This window comes from Malus sylvestris, chromosome 15, assembly GCF_916048215.2.
Source record: "Malus sylvestris chromosome 15, drMalSylv7.2, whole genome shotgun sequence".
In the NCBI taxonomy this organism is placed as follows: Eukaryota; Viridiplantae; Streptophyta; class Magnoliopsida; order Rosales; family Rosaceae; genus Malus; species Malus sylvestris.
The window spans coordinates 51,228,034-51,255,868 of record NC_062274.1 but is presented as its reverse complement, the minus strand read 5'-3'; the positions used below and the strand labels follow the sequence as shown (position 1 = coordinate 51,255,868).

Here is a 27,835-nt window from a genome sequence, read left to right as displayed (position 1 = left end):
TATTTCTAATTACCCGAGCCCGAAGAGCAGAATGAATCCAAATAGATGCCTTTGTAGGGCCTTAGGTGTAGGCCTTGAGACTTCCCATCAGAATTACTTCTATACTTAAACGTTCTACGAGAATCATAATATAACAGAAATAAAACTAGGAAATAGGTCGATTACTTGCGCCCCAAGTCACTTCAGACTTCTTGTTATCAAAGGCTGTCATGGATGGGTTAAGTCCACATAAGGTTCTTTTTTATGCCTTGAGACCAAGGACTTTTGAATGATCAATCTTACATGCCCAAGGGTTTAGCACTTAGATCTGATTTAAACTGTGACTACATATTCCAATCGGATTCAAGCACTGAGGAGTCTTTTAATCATCAACTTGCTAGAACTAACTTAGATACAAATGGAAGTATACAACATATTACTAGACTTATGAATGAAAAGACAAAAACAAAGAGGGTCGGGCAAGACTAGTCGTCTTGCAACTTCCTATCTTTGTGATTTATAGAGGGGCTTGAGAGCTTAGAAAGAGGGATAGGGAGATGAGTTTACAGAAGGAAATTGATACCACATCAAGATTTATACAAGGTAGCAGAGCTTTTACAAAGGCTTTTGGTGAGGGTTGATCCCGAAAGGGATGAAGGCTTGGGCTGACTACAGCTTCATTGAAAGCAAATCTGGCTTGAGCAGAGTTTGTGCTTATATTTGTTTGGTTGTTTGAGTGTCCTTATCTTTGATTTCTCTTTCTTCTTTTATAGACAGTTTGGCTTGGCATCCTGTAGCTTTAATCTTGCCCGAATGCAGCTTGAAGGGCAATGGCTCATCAGCTTTTTACTTGTACTGCCACTGTAAAGTGCTTTTGGGCTGATTAGCTGGCTGGTCTACACCACTTGGTCTCTAGGTAGGTGAACAAGTGGTTCAAATGATCTGCACCTAGTCAGGAAAAGCCCTATTTCTGCATTTTAGGCTTTTGCTGGGCTTCGGGCTCTTTTCCTCCTAGTCCTTATTTTGGGCCAACTCCCTTTTGAGCCCAAAGTTCAAGTTTTAACCCAAACAGTGCCCCCTTCAATTAATATTTAGGTTGGAATTCCAGGCGCCAATATTGATTGAATAGCCACATACCTGTATACCTCCCATCGAACTTGTATTTTCTAAACGGGACGAATGCAATCTTGCATCTCTTGCTATTCTCATGACCTTTGAGCTATCCTCTGAGGTTTCTATAAATTCAGGCTCGAAATTGCTCTTGTCCAGCCAATAGATCTTCTTCAGCCTTCTCTTTTTTCTCCCTCAACTGGAAAATAGGTTCCTCCGAATTCAATTGGGGTTTCCTAAAACTCCATTTTCATGTGAAAAAGGATTTTCATCAAATGTCTATTATCTCCAACGCCTTTGGTCAAACACCCCGTTGTCTCCAACACCTTTGGTCAGGTATTCTCTTTCTGGTAGCTTGCCATCTTGCTCGTTGCTTTGATAAGTCGGGCTTCACCATCATACCTGGTGATGGTTCGTATTGAGGGTCCTCTACCAAGCTCATCTTGGCCGCACAACCCGATCACCTGATCAGGTTCTATCCATGAAGATAGCAGAAAACTGGTTAAGACACCACTGCATCTAAAAGGAACCATACATAGTGCACTGAGGCAGAATCTGATGTAAATTTCACCAATTTGTCGAAATGAATAAAACATTATTTTATCAACTTTTTATCTTTCTGTCTTCTTGAATGGTTGATGAACAAACATTGTACTTTGACATCCCGAAGCCTGCTTTATCTTGCATCCTCCTTAATATAACAGTCTCTAACATCCCATAATGTAGGACAATACCTTTTTAAGAATTTGACATTAATGGGATGTCTCTGCCAATTTCCTTCGAGGTCCGTCAAGTAGTATCCTCCCTTGTCTAATACTCGACTAATCATGAAAGGACCTTCCCATGTCGGGCACACCTGAGGCTAATTGCGCCATCTTGTTGGCTGCTAGGTTGGATTCCCTGGGAACATGATTAACTGATATCTCAAAATCCCAATAACTCAGCAATTGCGTGGCCACTAAGTAATACCCTGCCATGGTGATATGTTTGCACTTGAAATCCCCATTGAGCTGGTTTATTACTAACTCTGAATCACCAAACACCTCTACTTCTACTGCCCCCAGATCCATCAAGATTTCCAAACCAATTATTAAGGCTTCATACTCTGCCCGATTATTGGTATTCCTTTGGTAATCTAGGAGGAACGAGTAATAATGATAAACCTCTTGGGGGTTCACAATGACAATCCCAGCTTCAGAGGCCTTATGAGTGTAAGAACCATCAAAATAAAGCTTCTAAGGAGTAATCCAGAGGCCAGTCACTTTTTTTATCTCTTGATGGACCCACTCTTCTTTACCCGAGATATTTTGGCTTGGCGGGATCCAAACACTAGTAACTTCCAGGGTCCCCGGGATATTGATTATCTCATCTTGAGACTCTTGATGCTCCGCCAAGAAGTCGGCAATTGCTTGGCCTTTGACTGCCCTCTGGGGTACATACTGAAAGCTGAATTTTGATAATGCTAGAATCCACTTCCCAATCCTTCCCGTCAACATTGGTTTTGACAACATATACTTTATCACATCTGTCTTGGCAATGATGTGCACGTGACAAGGTAACATGTAATGCCTCAGCTTACCGGCAGTGAAATATAGAGCTAGGCACAATCTTTCCACTGGGGAGTATCTTGTTTCTACCTCGGTCAGAATTCTACTGAGGTAGTACACCGCCTGCTCTTTCCCACCTTCATTGTTTTGAGCTAGTAAACTTCCGATTGATTTTTCTGAAGCTGAGATATATAGCTTTAAGGGTTTTCCCCTTTGAGGTGGTACCAACATTGGTGGAGAAGTCAAATAGGCTTTGATGCTGTCAAAAGCCCTTTGGTGTGGTGGTCCCCATTCAAAATCTTCTTTATCCTTCAGTCTCAGCAGAGGAGTCAATGGTTGGATCTTGCCCGCTAAATTGGCAATGAATCTCCCTAAGAAATTAATTTTACCTAGCAGCCTCTGAAGTTGTACTTTATTGGTGGGTGAAGGCGACTCCATTATTGCCCAAGGTTTGTTTTTGTCCACTTCTACTCCTCTTTGATGAACCAGGAACCCCAAGAAGTTGCCCGCTTTTACTCCAAATGCGCACTTCTTTGGATTCATTTTCAGCTTATGGATCCTTATCCTTGTTAAAGCTTGCCTGAGGTCTGTCAGATGCTGCTCTTCTATTTTGGATTTTACCACGATGTCATCGATGTACACCTCCATGTTTTGGCCAATTAAATCATGAAAGATGGCATTCATTGCCCTTTGGTAGGTTGCACCAGCATTCTTGAGCTCGAATGGCATGACTAGATATTCATATGCCCCCATATGACCGGGACACCTAAAAGCTGTTTTATGTATATCTTCATGGGCCATCTTTATCTGATTATATCCGGCATTCCCATCCATAAAAGATAAGACTTTATGTTTTGCTACCGCATTTATGGACAGGTCAGCTATGGGCATGGGATATTCATCTTTTGGTGTGGTGGCATTAATATTTCTGTAATCAACACAACATCGTACTGCTTTTGTTATGGCTTTTAAAACGGGTACAATGTTAGCTAACCACTCTACATATTTAGCTGGTCTAGTAAATCCAGCTTTTACTAGTCTTTCAATTTCTTCTTTAACCTTCTCTTCTATCTCCTTTGACATCTTTCGCGGTGCTTGCTTAACAAGTTTATACCCCTCCTTGATGGGCATTCTGTGTTCCGCCAAGGTTGAATCTAAACCTGGCATCTCAGTGTAATGCCAAGCAAAACAATTTTTAAATTCTTGTAAAAGACAGATAATCTTTGACCGATCATTAGTTTCTAACAAGCCACTAATTTGTATAGGTCTTGGATCTTCTTCTATCCCCAAATCAATGACTTCCAAAGGATCTTGAACCTCTGGTGGTGGTTTGTCTGGTTCTGTGCACAAAAATTCAACTAACTTCGGGCTTTCGGGCAAGTCGTCTGGCCCATCCAAGTCATATATACACTCGGCCATTCGTATGGCCATATCCAACTCTTCTCCGTAAAGCTCTTCTCTGCTTTTATCCTGATTGGTCGGAGATCCTAGCTGCCACTCCTGCTCTTCTTTATCAAAGAGCTCATTTTCTTACTTTCTTCCTTTCCCATACACCAACATTCTTTTGATCAGGGACCTGACTGCCATTACCTGATCCTTCTTCTTTTGTTCTATCATTGATGATGTAGGGGTGTTGGGACGATACAAGGTCTATCCACTTCTCTCTAGTAAGGAGCATTCCTTGTTCTAAAAGCTTTTGGGCCGTCACCTTAGTAGGGTCGCCGTTCTCATCAACTCCTGAACATTTTAGAATTCCTACATTGAGATTGTAGAAACTCACTTCCGCAACATTGGCTGTAGGGAGAAATGGCCGTGATTTGGCCTCCACCATCTCCCAAAAGCCTAGTCCTTCTGTCCCTGCCTCATGATAAACAGCCACTTGTTGATGTAGAGTGGAGGGTATGGCGAAACTTTGGTGGATCTAATCCCTTCCAAGTAAGGCTCCATAGGTGGAAGTGCAATCTACCACAAAGAATGCCAACATGATTTGTTTGGACCCCAAATCCACTTCTAAAGGCAATATCCCATGAGGTTTGGTGATAGCGCCCGAGAAGCTTGAAACCGTGAGGTCCGTAGGAATAAGATCTTCTGTGCTTCTTCCTATTCTTTTCATTTGCTTGGCTGGCAGTACATTAACAGCCGCTCCTCTATCAATTAAAATTCTTTTGAAAGACACCCACTCCAAATGAGTGCAACATATATTGGCTTAAGATGGTTGGCTAGTAACATGTTTGGACAGTTGAACACCATTTTATCCGTATAGATCCTTAAAGGACCATCTTTGGATGCTTCGGAAGATTCAGCTTTTCCCGACTCTCTTTCTCCAACTATCTCAACACCGACATGAGCCATCATTGGCTCCGTCGTCACATAGTCTCATTCCATAGTGGCAGGTTGATTAGGCTCGGCACCAAACATGGCGGATAACACATACGCCATGTTGATATGAAAATTGCTAGGCTCTGGCAGTTCTTCTTTCTTGCTCCCTATCTGTTCCATGAACTCATCTAACCAGGCCATCGCTTCTTCTAGAAGCAGTGGTTCTGGTGCTCCCTCCTGTTGATTCATGCCTGAATATGGTGTTTGCTTTGGAACTTCACCGAAAGGATCCACTAATGATAGAGAATGTGGTTTCCTTTCAGGCGAAACAGTTCCAAAACAAATAGGCTCTGTCTTCCATCCGGGAGTTGGCATCATGATCATATCTTCTTGAGCTTTCCTCAAGATCCTATATTTCCCAGGATGTAGGCTTTGCGGTACATGGTTTCCTTCCCCTTCTGTTTTACTATTAGCTCTCTCTACCTCTTTTTTACTTCTCCAGCGGAACTGACTATTCCCCCCAGATGACGTTTTTTCAAACTTTTGATTCTTAGATGCTTCAGACGTCGCGGGGGTCTTTAAAGAATTCATGTAGGCTTTGTGCTGCCTCTGGACCCTTCTAACCATAGAGGCTCCCATTTGTTTAACGGGTTGTCCATTTTTCCCAACCACGTACCATTTTCGCCCGAGGCGGGCATGGTTATCTTTCTTGACAGGATTTGTTATCCTATCATTTCTCTTAACTTCTTTTCCCATATGGCCATATTGAAGATGTTCTACACCTCTCTCTTTTGGCTTTTTGGCATCCTTGTCTTTTGCCTCCTCAGAAGCTTCATGATTACAAAATATCTCTGATAAAGCTCTGGGCTAGGGATCGCCTCCTAACCGCTGAAAAACACTTCGGGAAGTCTCTCTTCCTGCAGTCCGCCTAACTTTCTCACGGGCCTCTTTTCTTTCTTCTTCTTCATTCCTCCTGATCAGCTCATGATCCATGAGGACTTCTGCTGGTGGTATTTCGAGCTCACACTTGCATTGACATTTACTGCAAAGAACCATCATTTTGATTATAGCTACTTTTGGATGTTCGGCCAATCTGATCACCCATTTTGTGGCTTTGTTAGCCAGTATTCTTTCTTCTATTTCCCTTACGACCTTTTCTTTCCCCTTCTCGGCCCATGCCATACTGATCATATTTACTGGGGCTTCTGAGAAAGGATCTGTATGTTTGGCCACCATTGCTTCTTTTTGCTGGTTGGTTTTAAGTCTTTCTCTTTCCCTATTATCTTTTTCCCCAAGTTGAGGTAAAGATATAGGAATAGTTAGTCTTACAACCAAGTCTGCTTTCTTTCTGAAGCATGCGGAGGCGCTCTCCAGTCTTTGTAACATTTGCAACAAGGTAGTTTGCAAGTCTTCATCAAAATGTTCTGGAACATCCGCTCTTTTTAAATCTTCAGGTTTTCTTGACATATTTCTTTGGTAAGTAAGATCTGATTAAAGGTGTCCCACTGGGCGTGCCAAAACTATGTTCGTGGCTAGAATTTCATTTGGGGATGTTTCCTAGCGGACGAGCACACAGCTCCCTGAGAGGTTGGCGCCGGTTGATGCTTTCTATCGGGTTTCTGCTCTCTGGCGGGCTTGTCGGGCAAGGCTGAAAGAGAAGGACATGGTTAACTTTGAAAGGTGCCTTTGTAGGGCCTTAGGTGTAGGCTTTGAGGCTCCTAGTCAAGATTAACGTTTAGGTGTTCAGGCGTGCCACTGCCATCTTTAGTATGGCAGATGTAAAACAGATGTTGCATTTTAATTGTATATATAGCCGAGAGGCTGTTTTAGTTATGAAATGTGCCTTTGTGGGGTCTTAGGTGTAGGCTTTGAGGCTCTCAATCAATAACTAACCCAGTACTCGAACATATAATGTTTGTTTCATTGATTGCAGAAGTGTTATGACTATTATATTTCTAATTACCCGAGCCTGAAGAGCAGAATGAATCCAAATAGATGCCTTTGTAGGGCCTTAGGTGTAGGCCTTGAGGCATCAGAATTACTTCTATACTCAAACATTCTACGAGAATCATAATATAACAGAAATAAAACTAGGAAATAGGTCGATTACTTGCGCCCTAAGTCACTTCGGACTTCTTGTTATCAAACGTTATCGTGGATGGGTTAAGTCCACATAATGTTCTTTTTTATGCCTTGAGACCAAGGAGTTTTGAATGATCAATCTTACATGCCCGAGGGTTTAGAATTTAGATCTGCTTTAAACTGTGACTACATATTCCAATCGGATTCAAGCATTGAGGAGTCTTTTAATCATCAACTTGCTAGAACTAACTTGGATACAAGTGGAAGTATACAACATATTACTAGACTTATGAATGAAAAGACAAAAACAAAAAGGGTCGGGCAAGGTCTCACCTTGTCAGGCAAGACTGGTCGTCTTGCAACTTCCTATCTTTGTGATTTATAGAGGGGCTTGAGAGCTTAGAAAGAGGGATAGGGAGATGAATTTACAGAAGGAAATCGATACTACAGCAAGATAGAGACAAGGTAGCAGAGCTTTTACAAAGGCTTTTGGTGAGGGTTGATCCCGAAAGGGATGAAGGCTTGGGCTGACTACAGCTTCATTGAAAGCAAATCTGGTTTGAGCAGAGTTTATGCTTGTATTTGTTTGGTTGTTTGAGTATCCTCATCTCTGATTTCTCTTTCTTCTTTTATAGACAGTTTGCTTGGCCTCTTGTAACTTTAATCTTGCCCGAATGCAGCTTGAAGGGCAATGACTCATCGGCTTTTTACTTGTACTGCCACTGTAAAATGCTTTTGGGCTGATTAGCTGGCTAGTCTACACCACTTGGTCTCTAGGTAGGTGAACAAGTGGTTCAAATGATCTGTACCTAGTCGGGAAAAGCCCTTTTCTGTCTTCTGGGCTTTTACTGGGCTTCAGGTTCCTTTCCTCCTAGTCATTCTTTTGGGCCGACTCCTTTTTAAGCCCAAAGTTCAAGTTTTAACCCAAACAGGGATGTTCTATGGCCACCTATACAAACCTCATTTCCGTTCATTTTCTTAGGTCTTTCGGGTTGGAAAAATGAGTTTGATAACAATAATATAAGAATCAAATTCTTAAAGTGAGTTGGAAAATATGAGTGCAATGAAAGTGATTCTTATTTTTGAGTTCTATATATATTAAAATCATAAGTTTGATGTCTGTACAATAAATAAGATAGAGAAAAATAGTGACCAACCGTAAATACAAAAAGAAAAAGTAGATGCGTCTCACATTTAATTTATAAAACTGATTCCTATCAAAATCATACCACTGTGTCAATGGTGTAATATTAAACAATCCCATGTTGCTTGTTTCTTATATGTAGACATCAAACTGACATAAGTTACTGCAAAAGGCTAGAGTGGCAATATTTGTATCGAACTCACATAAGTTATTGCAAAATGTAAAATACACATTCTAAGGCATTTTGCATTTGTGGTTGGAGATGCTCAATATTCGACACTAATATACAGTAAGAGAAGGAAAAAGAGTTTGAAATTATTATGCAATGAGCTGAATAAACATAACTTTGAAGTTTTATTTTCAATGTATTGAGAATACAGACTGGTCGCACCAATTTTCATAATACAAGTAATTGAAATTTTTTTTTTAAGTATACAATGACTTCTATATTATGATATTTGATATATCAGCTCGTCTTGTCGACATAGTGAAAAATATCTAGAGGCTCTTAAGTGTAAAGTGGCAAAGCATATCATGCAGGATTAATGATTGGATGACGATTAATTAAAATCTAATAATAATTATGGTAAACCAGTAAGCAGTGCAGCCGGACACACAGTTAAGCCTTGAGCATCACGACTTTTGGTTCGTTTTGTTTGTTGGTTTGGAATTTAATTTATTTATAAAAAAGAGAATCATCAGAATTCTTCGTCGAAGAAGAAGAAAAAATTAAAGGAAAAATCAAATCAGAGGGCTAGAATTCCGGGAGAGGGTTGCGAGGATGATGGCGGCGTCTTCGAAGATGGTGGTGGTTTCAACCACGAATTCGGATCTGCCGCGGAGAGAGTCTATATGTTCCCTCTCCACTCTCATGGCTGACAACGACGACGACCATCGCAAGCATCCGTCTATTACCATGGACGACATCCTCAAGAACATCTACAGCTCCACTGCCACCAACGACATGGACGACAACGATCATCATCAGCAACATCAGCAACATCAGCATCACGCCGAGCCGAGGTCCGTCGACGACGTCTGGAAGGAGATCGTCGCCGGCGGAGTGGGAGTGGGAATGGGAGAGGAGGAGGAGGGAACGGCCGAGGGAGACGGCGGGGATCAGGTGCGGGCAGGAGAAGGAGGCGGTGGCGGTGGGATGGAGGAGATGACCTTGGAGGACTTTCTCACCAGGGCTAGGGCCGTGAGGGAAGAGGACGTCAACGTGACTGCCAGCGGAGTTCCGATTGGGTACGGGCAGTTCCAGGTGCAGCCTCCTCCTCCTCCTCCTCCTCCCCCGCCTCCAGCTGCTCAGGGTCAGCTGGTGTACGCGAACGGGACGACGAGTGGAGGCGGAGGCAGAGGAGGTGGCGGAGGAGGGAGAGCTGGAAAGAGGAGAGTGGTGCAGGAGGCTCCGCTGGATAAGGCGACGCAGCAGAAGCAGAGGAGGATGATCAAGAACAGAGAATCCGCTGCTCGGTCCAGGGAACGGAAGCAGGTTCGGTTCATTCTTTGCCGGATCATGTTTGTTTGGTTACTGAGAAAATGTTGATTTAGTTTAATTTAATTTGATTGGAAACAAACAGAAATCTGAAATCGGTTATTGAAATTGCTGTGTTTTAATTGCGATTTTAGGCTTACACCGTAGAGCTCGAATCTCTGGTAACGCAGCTGGAGGAGGAAAATGCGCGGCTCCTCAGACAACAGGTCTATTAATTCTTCAATCGCTTCTTACAATTTGGTCATATACTTTTACCATTCTATTTAAAACTCGGTTTTTCGCTCTAATCCCGTATGAATTTTGCATTCTGAGTTTATGCCTAAGTGATCTTCTACTTCGGATGCAGGCCGAGCAGAAGAAGGAGAGGTTTAAGCGGGTATGTCTATGTCTGTTTTCGTGAATACTTTCTCATACTTTGTGAAATAACGTTTTCAATACATTCGACGAGAGAAATAGAGAGATCTTTGCATTACATATGCAGATGCCTGGCTATTTAGAATCTGGATACATCTATGAACTGTGAACCGTCTTTGTGTGTTTATCTCTTTCAATATCATAAACAACTTGTAGGGATGATCATGTTATACGTAGCAGATTCTAGTTCATATCGCATACAATCGAACTCTCCTTCCATTCAGCTTTAAGTTTTGAAGTACGTATACTTTCTAGCTTTTACTGATTTTTGACCTTGGATTGTGAAGATTGCTCTGTAGAACAGTACCTAATAAGATTTTTGTTTAAGAAACATTGCCATCACTTACGTAGCAGGTTCCCGGGATGGGTAGAAAAACATTGCCAGTTACAGATTATGGGATGGGTAGAAAGAATCTGAATGGCTCCACGAGAATAAAAAGGTTTCGTTTGCTTCTTTAACCTTTCTGATGCAAGAGAAATAAGGTAACTCCGTCACACTATTGTTGAAAACATGATCGTAGAGGTCTGTTAAACACGGATAAAGCTTGGATAGGGAATCGTCTCACTAGCAGAAATTCATTTTTAGCGATCAATGTAGAGGTCGCACTTGGTGCGATGGCAAGTGCCTTCGCCCATGAGCGGTAGGTCTTGGTTCGAGACTTGGGAGCAGCCTCTCCATAAATGGGGGTAAGGCTAGCCGACATTCACCTCTCCCAGACCCTGCGTAAAGCGGGAGCCTTGTGCATTGGGTACGACCTTTTTTAATGTAGACGCCACCTGGTTGCTTAGTATTGAGTTCTATAGCTTATAACTCAACAAACCGGTTCGTGCATAGCAAACTTGCTGATTTCATTGTTTTCTTTATATAGAGCAAGCTGCATTTTGTAAGTGTGAGTAAATGATCTAACTCTCTCTCACTCTGTCTGCACTTGCAGCTCATGGAGAACCTCATTCCTATCGTAGAGAAGCGGAGACCACCACGTGTTCTTCGCAGAGTACATTCGATGCACTGGTAGATGCGGTACCACCCATGTTGTCTGCAGTCATACATACAAGAAATTTGGTATATAAATACGTGAAAAAGAAAAACGGTGTTGGTTAAATCTTTTAGTAGTCGAAGCGGATTTCGTAAAGAGAAGCGGGTACAGCTGAAGCTTTGAATTAATTTCGATACAAGTAATGGTGGATGCTCTCCATCGACGGCTTGTGGGAGATCCTTCACAAACATCTGCCAAGTCCATTGTAATTATCATTTGTAGAAATAACCTTTCTCATTTACAGCACATCGGTTGCCCTTCATCCCGATTGAAGGGCAAGCCGATGGTGCTAGACGATGGACTAATTCATACCAATGTTACTTGTTTACTCGTGGGAGATTTTCGAATGTGGTATACCGATGTTGATCCGTTCACGATTTGTAAATATGTAACTAAATAGGACTTGAGTTATATGTAGGGGTGGTTTTGGTACATTACCGTACCAAAACCTCTGTACCAATTACCATATCAAATATTTGGTATGGTAAAATCTATTACTATTACTGTATCAAATTTTTGATATACTGAATATCGGTATGCCAAATAGTTTGGTTGATATGGTATACCGAATATCAGTATACCAAATATTTTGGTTGATATGGTATGTCAATAGTAATTGTCATTTTGTTTTACATCACTTAGTTTGCCTAAAATTTAATATTTTTTAATTAATGTAGAAGTGTAAAAAATATAAAAAAAATATATAAATGCTCGTAATAACAAGTTTTACAACTTTCGTGAAGAGCTTAACTTTGAAATTCGCCATTATAATCATATAAATCATAGATTAAAATTTAACCGTTGATTGTTGTTTACATTTACGTTTTATTTTTCTCATCAAATTTTGTTTTTTTTGTTTTTGGATTTTCTTTCTGAAAACATGATCTATTAGAGGATGCAGAAAGATGAACGGTTTGAATCGTTGATATTATGTTCAAAGTTTTACGGTTAGTGAAAATATTGCTTGATGTTTATAAAGTTTCTACAAACTATATGACATCGACTCATATTTTAGTTAACCTTAAATATCGAAACGTGATATCAAAGATCTGAACCATTCATCTTCTTACTTCCGCCAGATGATCATGTTTTCAAAAAAGAAAATTAAAAAAATAAAATTCAATAAGAAGAATAAAGAGTAAATGACAATCGACGGTTAAATATAAATTTAAGATTTATGGATTATAGAGTTGGATTTTGAAGCTGACCGTTCAAGAAAATTGTAAAGCTTGTCACTATGAGTGTATATATTTTTTTTTTATACATTTTTTACACTTCTACAATAATTATATTAATTTTGCCCTCAAATAATTATATGACTAAATACATAATATAATATTAATAATATTGGTAGGTACAGTATACCACCGATACTGGTTTTGGATACTAGTATCGTACCGAAACAATATGGTACGGTACAAATACCGAAACAGTATGGTACGGTACCATTACCAATTGATACAAATTTTTGGTAATAATTTGGTATGGTATGGTTGGTAGGACGGTTGGTACGGGAAATTGGTAAAAATTTCCACCCCTAGTTATATGTATCAAAAGATCCAGAGTTACAACCAAACTGTAAGAATGGTGCTAATTCGAACATAACATATACCAACCAAACTGTGACATACAGACCTCATTTTCCCACGTCCCGGAAACAAAAAATGCTAGTTGCTCGAGAAACCGAAGAGATTCGTTCACGACGCTTGTTTACTTCTCTCCTTGCAACTTGGAAATATGCAAAACAACGAATGTATTCGCGGATTTGTACATTTCATGCTCAGTCGAAACTTACCTCTTTTAATTTACTCCAGATTGTTTGCGCTGCTCAAAAGTTCGAGACCCTCCGTTCTGCAATTCATTATCCTACGGAATACTTCCCTAATTTGGCGTTCCAGCGGATCCAATCCATTCTTCAGGTTTTCACAAATCGATGCTAACTCCTGCAGTTCTTGCTCGACTTCCACTTTCTGTTCCTCTGTTAATGGAAACTGAACCAGATCCATCAAGTCTGTCATGTGGCGTGCACATCTCTCGACATGATAAATCTCCCTCAGCAACCCATGTGAGTTATGGCGCTCTCGCTTCTTAGATTCCTCTATTATCCGTTCATGAAGTGAGGATAATGGGATGCCCCAGGAGTACTGCGGTGGGATTGAAAAATGAGTGCTAATGCCTCGATCCTGACATGGGACCGCAGCCACGAGAGACGACAAAACAAATGTGAGCACAGAACTCATTGTGAAAACAGAGCCTGCAAGCCTATTTGTTGCAATAACCTCATTTCCACGAGGTGCTACCAAGTTGCTTGCAATTGACTGAAGCTGCTTAGCTGCAGACCAAGAGTGTGATACGCTCCACGAGTTAGAGCGGGAATGCCCAGTTGAACTCCCAGATGAGGGTTGGCGACGGCGAGCATCCTTTCTTGTGTTATTGTTAAGCCCAAAAGACCAGTTGCGGTGAGAAAAAACTGACCCAGAGTCTCTCTCATCAAGCATTTCAATTGCCAAATCCACCAAAGCCTTTCTTGCTCGACGGAACTGGCCCTCACTGAATGCCCTCTGGCGAGACTCCAAGGCACACAGAACGATCTCTAAATGCTTATGCCACACACGAATCTTGTCAATCCCATCACGAGCAGCATTGCAAATGTCAAGTGCCTTCAAGCTCCTATCTAAGTATTCATCCGCCCAATGATCCAACGGCGGTTTAGAAACCTGCGCCTTGTTTTTCAATAATAAAACCCTGAATTCGTCTTGGCAGCTAACGAAAACATCCAAAAGTTTCCGAATCCACGCAATGGAGAGCAATTCATCAGCACCAACAGCTGACAAGTCATGAAACAGTTCTGTCACAAGTTTTTGAAAAGATTGAACCTCTAATTCCTGCTCACTGGACTCCTGATTAGCTTCTGTTGATTGAAATGGCTCTCGCCGGCTCCAAATCGAGCGACCAAACGAAGTCAATGGCGAAGAAGAACCCGAATTGTGCGTAGAAGGCATGCTGACAAAGCCAAAGATAACAACACCAAACCCCTCAGAACACTTAAAAAACCCACAGAATTCACAAAATCAACAGAAACCCATATCCGATTCAGCTAAATTCGATGCACCAAACCGCGAAAAATCGACAACAATTCAAAACCCACCTAAAATTCATTCAGGTTTATCAGCTTGAAAACTCACAAATTTTAGCCTTTATTCTTCTACCTGTACTCAAACAACCGAATGCAAAGATTTGAAAACCCTAACACAAAATTTAAACACAAACCCACCTCTAAAATGCAACAATACGAAATACCCAGATTCAGAAATTATCAGGAGGCAAAGGATCGAAATTATAAATTCTAAGAAGAAGTGAAAGAAAAGAAAAGTACCTTTGTTTTTGCTTGGAGGGGAGGCTCAGAAGCTCAGCTCTCAACTCTATCAGGAATGTTTTTGTTAAGAATATTGAAGACAGACACTTGACCCAAAAGAACGAGAGACAGACAGACGTGCTTGCGTACCGAGTCAGCCCTCTCGCTACGCTTCCATCGAAACTTTGAAGCAGGTGTCACCGTGTCTCCATTGGATTCATTTATTAGGTAAATTATGGGCTACGTTTCGTTAATTTAACGAAGAGATGACGTGTATTGAAAAACCAAAGTATTTTTGAAAACTAGGTATGTGTGTGTGTAACAAATGTATAGGCGCTAGGCGCTAATATGGTGACGAGTTTGGACCCGGCACCTGGATTGCCAGGCGGGGCTTAAACGGATTAGACGGATTTAACTAAATTCATTATATTTCATGTAAATAAATGTATATTTATACTTAAAATATATATAATTTAATCATACATTACAAAATAGATTGACACATATAATATGAAATATTGGAACATAATGAAAACATGGGAAACAAGCATATAATGTGTGCTCATTTAAGTATTCAACAAGTTTCTTACAATTTATTGAAAAAAATGCAAAATGAAAGTTATTTATTTTATGCATAAATGAGTCACAACCTAGGGGGTCTAAGCGTTCTTTCTTAATTTTTAAACGTCTAGACATTAATCGGGACGGTGGCCAGCCGCCTAGCGCCTAGGCTGAGATTTTAGAACAGTGTGTATTATATGCAAAATTATTAACCATGAGTTTGTAGAGGAAAGAATTGGATTCCATCCGGATCTATTTTGTAGGGATTTTAGGAATCTTCACATCTCAATCATTCATCGTGTATCGTGTGGTCATAAATTATTTGATTTTTTTTATTTAAAATTAAACACTAATAACATCTGACGAAAATGGTCGTACGATGTACGATGAACGGCTAGGATGGATCCCCACAATGTGGATCTGGAGAGGATCCTCTTCCGTAGAGGAATGCGAAGGAGATTTTCTCCGAAAAAGTGAGACACTTTATAAACTTTCTATCACCTCATGTAGAGAAATGCTAAGGAAACTATCTCAAATATGAGACTCTTTATAGACTCTTCGTCACCTCTTCTTTTTGACACAATTCCGGTGCCAAACATTATGCGAAAAAGATGAGGGAATAGAAAGTCCATAAGGAGTCTGACTTTAAGAGTCTTCTCATCATTATATCAAATTATAACTGGTATTAGTGTCTAAAGTAGAGTTTCCTAAATTTCTAAGGTCTTGGTTTCAATTAATCTTGAAAGTTTGCAATCTGTTTTGTTGAAGAAGCCGACCTCAGATTACTTTCCAGAAAGTGATGAATCAATGAAAAAGTAACCAAGATATATGGGCGCCGAACTTATATTAGCCTAACCAAAACTGTGGTTTCGCATAATATCTGACCACCAGCCTCTGAAAACACCAAAGTTCTTTGCTTTCAGTACTCGGTCTGAGAGTAAAAACTTGAATTTTGGTATTTGTTGATAAGTCAAAAAGTAATTTATCACGTCGAATCGTCGATCCATTTAATTGGCCATTTGAGTGGAAGGGCATGATAGATGAAGGAAGAGATCCAATTTCCCTAAACCTTAAACTCCACATTCTAGCTGTTCATCGTACATTGTACGGTCAGTTTTCGTCAGATAATATTTGTGTTTAATTTTAAATAAAAAACTGAAATAATTTCTGACAACACGATACATGATGAATGACTAAATTGTGGAGATCCTTAGGATCCTAACGAAGGGATCCAATTTCATAGATGTCGCAATTAAGAGTCCATGATCTCTGGATGGCTCACCCAATTGCGGGTTAGCCCTGTGACCGGGCCAAGATTTGTGGAGTGATTGCTCCTCATCAGGTGACCATTATGGGTTGCTTGTCTTTGACTTAAAAACAGTGTTCAAAATATCCGTAATAGTGGTAATATTAATACACAAATTTGTGAGAATATTAGCGAATATATTGATATCGGATGCCTTCAATAGAAATGAAGAAAGTTCGCTAAAAAAAAATGGATATTTAAAAGAGTAAATTGTAGTAATGGTCCCTTAACTTTAATTAAATTGGAGAAATTGTCCCTCAACTAAAAATCTATTACTATTGGTCCCTCAACTTATCAAAATGTGTAGCTATAGTCATTTTCATCAATTTCTTCAAAATTTTGTCAAAATAAGTTATGTTGGAATAACCATTTATATAATTAGGTTTCCTCAACTCATCAAAGTGTGTAATTATAGTCATTTTTGTCAACTACGTAATTTTTTTTATCAAAACGAGTTATGTTGGAAGGACCATTGCTACAATTGAATTAAAGTTAAGGGACCATTTCTCCAGTTGAATTAAAGTTGAGGGACCAATGGTAATGAATTTTTAGTTAAGGGACCATTGCTCCAATTAAGTTAAAGTTAAGGGACTATAACTACAATTTACTCTATTTAAAATATAACTTTATAGAATGTCATGTGACTGATTGTCGATGGTTAACCAATATGTCGAAAATATCGACGAATTTATTGATTTTGGTCGAAATTCAAGAGTTTCTCCGATATATTGTGAAGTTGAAACTTCATCTCCATTTTCTATCTTTATCTGATTTGTTTAATATATCCACCAAAATATAAATCATATCGAAAAAAAAATTAAAAATGCTTGAAAGAATTTTCTTATGATGACTTGTAATATGAGGTGTCACATACCTCATTTAGCGTATCTATCTCGCGAAGAGTCGAGAAGTAAAATGGTCAACAGTAGCCTCCTCCAATACCATATGATTATTTTGTGTTTGAATAGAGCTTTGCTCTCCTATCATATGCATCAAAGGATAAAAAAGAAGGGTTACATACATACTTGGGAGTTATGTATCACAAACAGGGCGTATAACGCCTTCCTATTTGATGGCATTGGTACTGGATGTACTAAGTTTTTTTATTTGAATAAGGTTGTCCTTTAGCAACATAAAAAAAATGGAACTTTAACGTAAAGTTCTTGTACGGTTCACTTTAACGAAAAATTATATTTTTACACTAAAAAGTCAATCATGGTACTATTTACTTTACTCTTCATTTTGTCATTGTCGTTAAAACTCAAAGTTTTCAAGCCATTTTCATTAGTTTTCCTTAAAAAAAAAAAGTCGAATCGGATGAAATATGATTTTCCATTGAAATAAAATAATAGTAATAAAATTAAAAAGTAAAAGCTTTAGGGTTCCTGATAACCAAAAATCCTAGGGATTCCGTGATCGTGACCGTTCATTATACATCTTGTGGTCAGAAATCATTTTAAAAATTAAAAATAAATATAAATAGTACCTAACGAAAACTGACCACACGATATACGATGAATGATCACGATCGCGGGATCTCTAGGATCAACTTGGCAAGGATAGTTATTATTTTTAGAATATGCCATTTCTTGCGCAACCCGTTAATATGATACCAAACCATACGAAAATAACAAGTTCCAGACAACCGGTTAACGAATCGGATCATTATCTAGTCATCCACTAAAAAACTAATAAGATAACATATACGGCACGAACACAACCCGTTAAGCTAATAAGTTTAACACAACACAATCCGTTAAGATAACGAGTTTGACACGACATGATCCGTTAAAATAAACATGACCCGTTGACCATGCCTAGTGCCAAATCTTGCATGCGGAGCTGTGAAAAATTGATTGATCGACAAAATTCTAAAAGGAAATTGGCATTTAATTGTGAAAAATAATATGCCAAGTTGCCAACAAATGCAATGTAGTTGACAGCCTACCAAAACCACCACCTTCTTAACATCATCACTACCATAATGCCATCCCTCCCAACAGCATGATTGTGACATCCACCATCTTCAAGGGCGTCATCAGCGACCACCCGTCGCCATTCGCCACTACACAATATCACGAGCTCAGCCACACCCGGAAAAACAAGGAAATCGGGTTGGCGAAATCAAAGTATAACTAAACATTCGACAGCCAAGCAACACGAAACAACAGGCCAGAAGGAAGGTTACAGTTCATGAATGAATGGCAGAAAGTCATGGTGACGGTAAATATCTGAGATTAAAATGTTGTTACACCTTTTGTTACAAGGGTGGCAATTGAGTTCTTGAACAATACAACAAACAATTTCATACCCTAACAAGAGCAGGATTAAAGAGGAGAAGATAAAAGGCGAGAAAGAGCAATTGTCAACGGTGTTTCCGGCTTACCACCGTCAATTTGCTCTTTTCTATTCACAAGCCAATTTAGTGTCAAAGCTGCTCAAGCAGATGGCAAAAGCCTGAAATGCAGATAAAGGATAACGATAATCCATCGTGAACATATCTTTACCAACCTTGCCAAACTGCAAGATTATCTTGTCGAGATCTGGTGGCGCTGGCTGTGATGGAGTAGGTGCACTGGCAGCAGGCTGAGTAGCAGCAATCAACTGGAAGTTCTTAACAGAAGCGACGGTTACCCGGCCTCGGAAGTTCAGGCACCAACACTGTAACTGTTCATGCCATCGTGGGGGCTTGTTTTTCAAAACCAAGGGTCTTGTCTTGCTATCCTCATCATCTCGGGGTCCAGCGATTTCAGAAAATCGTGAACTGCTGAATTCAACTGAGTGGTCAAGAGACTTTGAGAATGAGATACTTCGGAACGAGTCTTCCAAGGCACGGGTAAGGAGTTCCGGTTGGCCAGGGACGGTACTTCCTGCATCAAGAGATGAGACCGGGATAGAATGCATGATGCAGTGCATCCTTCTAGGACCGCGTGTGCCCAACACATTTAGCTCATACGCTATCTGAGCAATGTTATAGCTGCCAGTTGGGACTTTTGGGGAGACTTTTTTGGAATTAAATCTACGGCTCGACCGCCCTGGTGGGGGAACATGTTCAGAAGTGTATGCAGGCTGCGTATCATATACAATGAATTTTGTGCCAAGAAAGTTTGACCTGGAGAAAGAAACAAAGTTGAACACTTCAAAATATAATTTCTAAAAGGTCCTATAAACCAGTAAAATAAATAAATGATAACTATTAAAAGATCAACTATTCTTGTAAGTCCATTGTGTAATAGCCATCCCTAATAGTACTACATAATAGAAGGCACGTTTACGTTCTAACTATGCTTTATATTAATTCTTTTTGGCACATGCGGAATTCCATAACAAAAAGAAATTTGCAATGTTAAGGCCTCACTTTTGTATACAGTGCATCCATTCCCCTACACAAAGAAGCGCGATATTTGTCTTCCAGATAGAAAATTTTGTTTGCATTGCTAAGAGAGGTTATACCAAATCTATTCATTTTATCTGGCAAAGCTTCCTCTGAAGGAAGAATATTGATGGGGTTCCATGGTAAGCAAAAAGACTCAAAGCTCTTTGAAAGAAAGGAAAAACTAACTAATAAGAGGAATACAACTAATAGATATTATCCAACTGTTCATTTGAGAAATGGGAAAAACTGTATGTTATATTAATCGTGTATGCTTGTGAACTGAAAATAGGTTTTCGGTGTCCTTGCATCATGTTCTTACCTTAACTTTCCAATGTAACTGCTGCTTGATCTAGAAATGTTGTCAGCATCCATAGAGATAACATATTCTGTACAAGTAGTTCTTCTTGTCCTCTTTGCAGAAAGAAGGAATTTCCCATTCTCAACTAGCAAAGCTGCAGAATTGGGGAGACATTATACAAAAAATAATTAAATTCGGAAGCCAAAAGTAAACTTTACAGAAGGATGGAAAACTATATATGGTCTGCTCTCGACCAAGCCAGCATAATAATTCATTATTCATAAAGAGTAACCATAATCTACAAATCTTGAAAGCACCTCAAAAAGAATGTTGAATTATCATATGACCCATGATTTCTAGGACACTTCTAATGGATAATCAATGTCTCACATAATGAGGGTACATGTGTTTGCCTCTATTTAACTTATCTATTAATTTTGCAGACTTTTAAGTTGTTGCATTTTTCCTACTGGTGTGGTACCTATTGTAATTTTTCATGCTAAAAAGACCAAAACATGCATCGAGATGCATTGCACATATCCAACTCTATTCCTGGTCTAGAAGTTTGTAAGTATTATTGACACTATGCTTTGTTTGGGTGAGGGACATACAAATCCCAAAAAGATTGAGGCCAAGCAAGTAAGGAATGGATTACAATATGTTAGATAAGCAGAGTAAAAAATGCACCACATGAGCATCGGAAAGGCATGTGATAGAGATTTGCAGATGACTACATGGAAGGAGTCATTTACAAATTCCTCCTACATACCTTTGCTCATGTAGTGCATTTTTAATCCCTCCTACATAATGTTTGTAGTATATTTCTTCCTCACTTGGCCTAAATCCCTTGGGACTTGGAAGTCCCTCGCACAAATGTACCATTAGGGTTTGATAGTACTATGTCATAATGAAATAAAAGAAAACATTACGAAAAATGTAATACCTAAAGTAACTTTATACAAACTATAAGTTTCTAACCATGTAAATAAAACCTTGACAACCTAAAAATTTTTCACACCACACCGCACCCTTACCCAAGCCACCTTACAATCAACTTTACATTCATGTATTAATGCTATTACCACTATTAACTTCTTTCCTCTTTCAAACTAACCAGTGAAGGATTTAATTGTGAAATGAGGAAGTAAACGGGGTTTATATATGCTTTGAGAAGAGGATTGGATCATAATGAAGTAATGAACATTCATTCTGACTATGATAATTCTTTATTGAACATAGGTTCATAAAAAATGCGAAAACTCTTCATGAATATTCCGTATTCATCCACACCAAATGCCTACCAATCACTGAAGGAGGGAAAGGCTATCTAAATCAATAGAAAGCTAGAAAACTAACCAAGTGAATAGACTTGGAATAGTTCTTTCACAACCACAAGGAATACGTATAATGACTTCAAAGATGATGTAGCAGCCCTATGGGTACATATGGATGGAATATGCTCAACTTCATTCGCAGCATCCAAATACATACATGACATGAATACAGTCTCTATACAGTTGGCAATTGATCAAATTATCTTTAGAAAATGATAATAAATCATAAAGATCTACCAAAAATAGATGTTCAGCATTTTCGCAGGTCAACCAGAATTAATCAAGAGGTCCTGCTTTTCATAACAAGACTACTTGAAGCTAAAATTCCGTAAACATTCACGTACATGAAAGATGTGACAGTTTAACTAAAACAGACTAGCAGACCCAGAGAAATTCAATAATTGACACACATTAAATGAGAGATATTTATTTTTTTAATATGAACAATGTGACATTCATTGATAAATAAACACATATTCAGTGATAGCAATAAATACATGGTGACTCATATTTAGAAATATTCGATCGATAAATTAATGGGTTGACAGGCTACTGGAGCCAGCAATGAATCAAATACAATCAAACAGTTAGAAAAGATGCTCACCAGGGCTAAGACAGAGAAATAGGTGGTATGTTAAATTAGATTTATCCCTTTTAATGAAGCATTGAACGAGTCCATCCCGTGGACCTGGCTGAAAAACCAAACAAAATAATTATCTGTTAAGTGCTGCTCTCAAGATCATATGATGTCCAGCTGGTTCAATAAAAATTATTATCACAAGCTTCATGCACCATATACAGAATCTTAGTAACTTTGATTTCATTATATACTTGAAGAAGAAAAATTTGATTCCGCACAAACTCATGCTGTGCATCACACTAAATGAATTAAAAGGAAAAACCTGCTTCAGCGACACAGGAAAAGTAAGCTTCCCACAGATCTCAGGCTTCTTAACGATTTCTTTGCACATAATCCTCCAAGAACGGCAAACTGAGGCACATGCAACAACATGCTTTCGAGAAGGCCATGTGCTCTCACTCTCCTCCAGCCTCCTAATGACATCATATAATAGTTCTGGGGGGAGGCTAGCCCAACGACTGTTTTGAACAATAAGAGGCTGGTCGTGTAAATCATTTAACGATCCATGTGATTTTCCTCTATGATGGCCCGTCAGCCGGACTTCAAAACCCCGTCTAGATAAGCTCCCAAAGCCATCCCTAACATCACGAACTATGCTACGGAATGACATTCTTGTGGTGGAAAGGAGTACCAAAAACAATTGTGTATCTTCTTCAAAATCTTCTGATTTCCACTTAGCTTGTGCATATGGCTGCCCACAAACGAAAAGTGAATCAATTGCCACCAACAATCTTCTTAACAGAGAATAAAACATAACATGATACAGAACAGGCAACTAGAATCGACAAGACAAAGAAAAGTAGGAAAGGCAGATTCATATGGGCTACAAAGTAGCATAAAGAACCAAACTTTACTTTAGTAACAATAATTTTTGGAACTGCAACCCTAATTTGGACCCAAAAAAGCTCGTAATGATCTATAAGCCATATAAGCTAAGAATGTGCATAGCAACCATCAATGAAAACATGTATTTAAAAACGAATACTGGCGTTAAAAGAACGGGTTGACTTCATACAATCGAAATTCAATCACAGGTTACCATATCTAGAAGGAAAAAAGACAGTATAACCAGAATACGTATTCTTACAGCAATTGAATACGTATTCTTACAGCAATTGATCATAAACAAACCCTGAATTCGAAAACTAATAAATCATTTCTACATACCGACATCGAGGGTAAACAAGTGCAGGATCAAAATTTAGACCTGACCCTTGACAACAATTACATTTACTAGATTTTTGTCATAATTTGTTCAATACAACTTTGTTACAACAAAAACATAATCATGGGACTTACCAGTTGAACAAAAACCCCAAATTATCCCAGAGCTTAAGCTGGTCAAAGCTGCTCCATGGCCTAATCACAAAAAGTCAAAGATCTGCGAGCAACAAGAACACATCAAAATTACAAAAGCACAAAACTTGAACAGCTTAACCTTAAAGTTAAACCCTACGATTTTCCTGGGCATTTGACCCAGGTGGAAAAAAAACATAAATTGTACGGAAATCCTTACAAACGTTAACAGAAAAACCAAACAAAGAACAGATCTGTACCTCAAACATCAGCTGACCAAAGACAACATCAAGCAACAATCAGACAACCTTTTTCTCTGTTTTATATTTCTGGGTTGGTTTGCAAAATACAAAGAAAGGAAGCAGAGCAGAAGAAGAAGAAGAAGAAAAAGGAGGTCAGGTCAGAAAAGCTGAAAAACCATTATCAACATCACTCTCCCTCTCTCTCTAACTTTTGGGCTTTCTCTCTCTTCCTCTCTCTCTCACGCAGAAATGCGGACTCCAAAGCCCACATTAAATTGAGTTCACGAACCAGAAGTATGAAAAGGGAGACCCAGTTTTCTTTTTCTTTTAATTTTTTTTCTTTTTTATTGGATATTTTATTTTTATGTTAAATGGAACTTTCCTGTAATTTGCACCAACCTGTAGACGTTTGCAGTGGAATTTTATATTCCCACTCGCAGACGATGAAGACCAGATGTGGTGTTTGACTGTTCACCTTTTGGCTGTAGTAGGGAAATTGGAAGAGAACTCTTTAATGAAAAAAAATGAAGATTTAAACACTTGTAATGAAGTCTACTAGGATTTGCGTTTAAATTGAAAGTTCTGTCTAACTCTTGATTAATTGTTAGTACGTGAGCCTCAAATGTAAAGCTAAAAGGATAAAGTTAACCTCATATGTTAAGAGAGTTAAAGGAGCTCCGATACATACATTAGTTAAGTTAGCTCATTGTAGTCTGATCAGAAACGTTCAAGTCCAATGCATATAGGTTATAAGAAAAGGATTCCAAATATGTTTTCGACCCACGTTCAAGCGACCAAATTCCTAACTTTTGTTTGAGGTTCACTAGGATAAACACGCAAATTCGGACTAGGAATTAAGCATCTTCATGCCCATAATTGGACAAGGTAAACGAATAAATGGACACAAAGTCATGCTTAAAGAGAAGACTTCTTGCAAACACTTAGATCAATCTTCTGCAAGTGTTAGCAATTACTACTAGCCAACAAGGAAACATGCCAGACATACATTACAATCTGGAGGTCATTATAGACAAAATTAGTCACTTTCTCATCCTTAGTCCGATCAATGCATCACGACAAGTCTCGGAATAAAACAATTTCCATATGTCGGCTTGGAGTCTGAATATGGTGGTATTTCGACTATTGGGGTGGAAATCTTTACAAACATAGAGTTTGAGAGATGACATTGTTTGTTTCATTGTTGTTAAGCGAAGACAGAAGCCCGGGCCTACAAGCTTATTTGTGTTTGACTTTGCTACTTAACTTTGAGTTTGTTTACTTTGGAAAGATTGCTGAATTAAATCTTATTCCACGATAAGGAATCGAGGGATGAAAAATCCTAAAATTATTTTACTCTAACAGGAGTTATGGTTTGGGTAGATAACACTTAGCAAAAAATTATTTTACTCGTCCATATCCCATTCAACAATTTCTGGTAGAGACGAGTGAGAACGTTGTAAGTTTCTTGACTACGTATACTGATCATCGGAGGCTCAAAGTGAGCGTTGGAATCAAGTGTTGAAGCGTGGAGAACACTGAGAACAACCATGTTTTGGTTGGAAATACGGAAAAGAAAAGCTGAAGATGCAGAGGAGAGCTTCAACTATTTATACAAGATTTTCTGAAATCATCTTACCGTTGAGTTCGAAGCATTGTTGTCTTCATGGCACAACTTTCGAGGCCACACATCTAAATCCGGAATGTCTCATTTAAGTTGTGATCTACTTCGAAATGTTCTGTATTCCGATCTACTTCGAAAGACATAATTTTTCGATAACTATCAATCTTCAAGCGGAAGGACAAAGTAGTTATTAACAACTATTATGTAAAAAATTCCTCCCATATCTCTCTCTCATTTGCATGACATGTATCATATCAGTTGCAACTGGTAATCAAACCTAAGACTACGAGGTGATGAACGAAATTAACCCAACAGTTTTTGGTAAAAGTAACTTTAAATATAAAGGATCAAGTAATTTGGTTCTTCAAACGATAACTCGCATACCTTCCAAAGCACAAATGTTTTCATTTATTACTGGCTTAGATTATCTCCATTGCCATAAGTTACATATTATTTCTTCATGTGGTCGTCAATTTTCTTCACCTTTTGTTAATTGACATTCTGCTCAACTTGAGAATCTGCACACATGGAAAGCAAAATTAGCATATGCCTATACTGGACTAGTCAAGAACCGGACTAGGCCCGGTTAGATGATGGGCCTAATAATCTACATCTAATCAGATTTGCACTGAAACTAAAGAATAAAATAAGAAAGTGGAGAACTTGACTTTATAATATTGTCATAGAAACGTTCAACCGTGCAATGACAAAACGCTTATAAAAAGTCTCATTTTGAGAAAGTCATTTATCATTTATCTATTCATATATTCAAAATAAAAGGAGATATGTGACGTAGTATAATTGTCACATCCTAGCCTAGGCCCCCACTACATTCAGAGCTCGATTCAATCGTAGCACGATATTGTGACGTAGTATAATTATCACATCCTAGCCCAGGCTCCCACCACATTCCAAGCTCGACTCCACCGTAGTACGATATTGTCCGCTTTGGGCCCTCACCACGCTCTCACGGTTTTGTTTCTGGGAACTCACACGAGAACTTCCCAGTGGATCATCAATCCTATGATTGATCTCATGCAAACTCACTTAACTTCGGAGTTCTAATGGAACCCAAAACTAGTGAGCTCCCAAAATATATCGTGCTGAGTAGATATGAAAATATACATATAAGACTTACAAGATCCATTCCCCTGAACGATATGAAATATCATAATAAGTGACTCTAAAAAATTACTTCAATTATAGTATAATGCGTGATGGATGTGTAATTGTGTAGGGCGGTGGGGTTTACCTGGACCGCACCTAATCTGGCACTTGCGATCACAGCGTGCCATAAGTCTCGCTGCACGCACACAAATGAATCACCAAATTAACAAGTGAATTACTACATACAAATTACAAATTTATCAAAATAATAACGAGTAATTGAGCGTGTCAGCGACGACGTAGATGTGTGTTAGTTAAAATTTTTGCATGAAATTCATCACCGCCTCCCTCTCTAATCTCAAACTTAGTAATTATATGATGCCATAATTTGCTAATAGGCAAGCAAAGATTGAGATTTCAGCACAAGACCTTTCATTCAAAAACAAAAAACCAGTAGCTTTTATTTATTTGTTTGTTTTGTTTTGTGAGGAAATAATATAAGTAGCTAATTTTTTTAAATTTAATCACCAAAACCAAGCCTAAAACAGTTTGAAATTCGACTGTCAAGGATTAAAAAAAAGTGCTTCATTTTTTTAATCAAATGATAAAAATATTTAAGTGATTCTTGAAAAATCTAAATGTATTCAATCATAATATTAGAGAAATTTATACATCTCAGATGTATTCAATTAGAAATTGATTTAAAAAAATTTAAAAATTAGGGAATTTAAGAGGGTTCATGGTGTATTTATTTTAAACATTATTACATCTCACCTCTTATCTTGAGAATTTGAAGAAATTTGCTGAAAATTTTACATAAAATTTCTCAAAATCCCAATTAAAATTGTATTTATCAGAAGTGTATTTGTCATGAATTGTATTTATCAGTAGTGTACTTGATAATATTTTCTAGCAACTCTGAACTAAAATTGTTTCGACACTCGAATTTACACAGTTCAAATAAAACCCAAAATTTCAGTCAGAAAACCAGAATCCCAACTCGTTAAAGACACATATAATTCCAATCAGAAGGTCTAAATCCACACTCATTAATCGTATAATTTAATAAATTAGAAAGTAATTAAGTAGGTGGAAAACATACTGTCTCTTTGGACACAGCCAGTGCTGCAAGCATCATAGCAGTCAACTGCAGCAGAGTCTACGACGGCGTTCTCCATACCAGAGAAGATGACGCACAAAACCAACACTATGACGACGTTCTTCATCTTCATCATCTTCCTCCTTCTTTGCTTGCTGCGACTGAACGGTGATCTAGTTCTGGACTTCTTCTGTTCGTTTGGTTGGTTTCCAAATTTAATAGAAGACACTAACGGTTTCAAACTGCCCATGAATGGCAATGGAACTACGAAAAAGCCGTTGGACCCATATTCTTCTTCACTGCGGCGGTCGCCCATTTTTGACTGTCATGAATTGTAGCTAGGAAAACGCCACCTCTACACGTGCGCTAGACGCCGACACACGTTACTTACGGATATGGTCCACGATTACTACAGAGGGAAAATCGTATGCAATCACTAGGATGGAAAGTCCACATCTGATTGTTTGATA

General features: G+C 38.7%; 3 protein-coding genes across 7 annotated transcripts; 1 reads left to right on the top strand and 2 right to left on the bottom strand.

Annotated features, from left to right (window-relative positions):
* The first annotated feature begins 8,736 nt into the window (after positions 1 to 8,736).
* On the top strand, positions 8,737 to 11,484 carry LOC126601905 (bZIP transcription factor 12-like). The gene is made up of 4 exons (XM_050268673.1): positions 8,737 to 9,676; positions 9,814 to 9,885; positions 10,026 to 10,055; positions 11,029 to 11,484. Exons 1-4 carry the CDS (start codon positions 8,963 to 8,965, stop codon positions 11,107 to 11,109), a joined length of 897 nt encoding a protein of 298 aa, XP_050124630.1. The 5' UTR covers positions 8,737 to 8,962; the 3' UTR covers positions 11,110 to 11,484.
* Positions 11,485 to 12,648: 1,164 nt separating this feature from the next.
* On the bottom strand, positions 12,649 to 14,708 carry LOC126601904 (protein ROH1-like). 4 transcript variants are annotated; one of them, XM_050268669.1, is made up of 3 exons: positions 14,507 to 14,708; positions 14,279 to 14,339; positions 12,649 to 14,133 (listed from the first exon to the last, which is right to left on the bottom strand). In XM_050268669.1, exons 2-3 carry the CDS (start codon positions 14,287 to 14,289, stop codon positions 12,936 to 12,938), a joined length of 1,209 nt encoding a protein of 402 aa, XP_050124626.1. In that variant the 5' UTR covers positions 14,290 to 14,339; positions 14,507 to 14,708; the 3' UTR covers positions 12,649 to 12,935. The 4 variants fall into 4 exon arrangements, with proteins under 4 accessions (XP_050124626.1, XP_050124628.1, XP_050124629.1 ...); XM_050268671.1 differs by lacking the exon at positions 14,279 to 14,339 and having other exon boundaries at positions 12,649 to 14,278; positions 14,507 to 14,707; XM_050268672.1 differs by lacking the exon at positions 14,279 to 14,339 and having other exon boundaries at positions 12,649 to 14,174; positions 14,507 to 14,707.
* A 3,842-nt stretch (positions 14,709 to 18,550) lies between these two features.
* On the bottom strand, positions 18,551 to 27,516 carry LOC126601902 (tubby-like F-box protein 8). 2 transcript variants are annotated; one of them, XM_050268667.1, is made up of 7 exons: positions 27,369 to 27,516; positions 23,938 to 25,677; positions 23,300 to 23,381; positions 22,263 to 22,691; positions 21,965 to 22,052; positions 20,048 to 20,180; positions 18,551 to 19,464 (listed from the first exon to the last, which is right to left on the bottom strand). In XM_050268667.1, exons 4-7 carry the CDS (start codon positions 22,608 to 22,610, stop codon positions 18,759 to 18,761), a joined length of 1,275 nt encoding a protein of 424 aa, XP_050124624.1. In that variant the 5' UTR covers positions 22,611 to 22,691; positions 23,300 to 23,381; positions 23,938 to 25,677; positions 27,369 to 27,516; the 3' UTR covers positions 18,551 to 18,758. The 2 variants fall into 2 exon arrangements, with proteins under 2 accessions (XP_050124624.1, XP_050124622.1); XM_050268665.1 differs by lacking the exons at positions 23,938 to 25,677; positions 27,369 to 27,516 and adding an exon at positions 23,557 to 23,907.
* Positions 27,517 to 27,835: the final 319 nt, after the last annotated feature.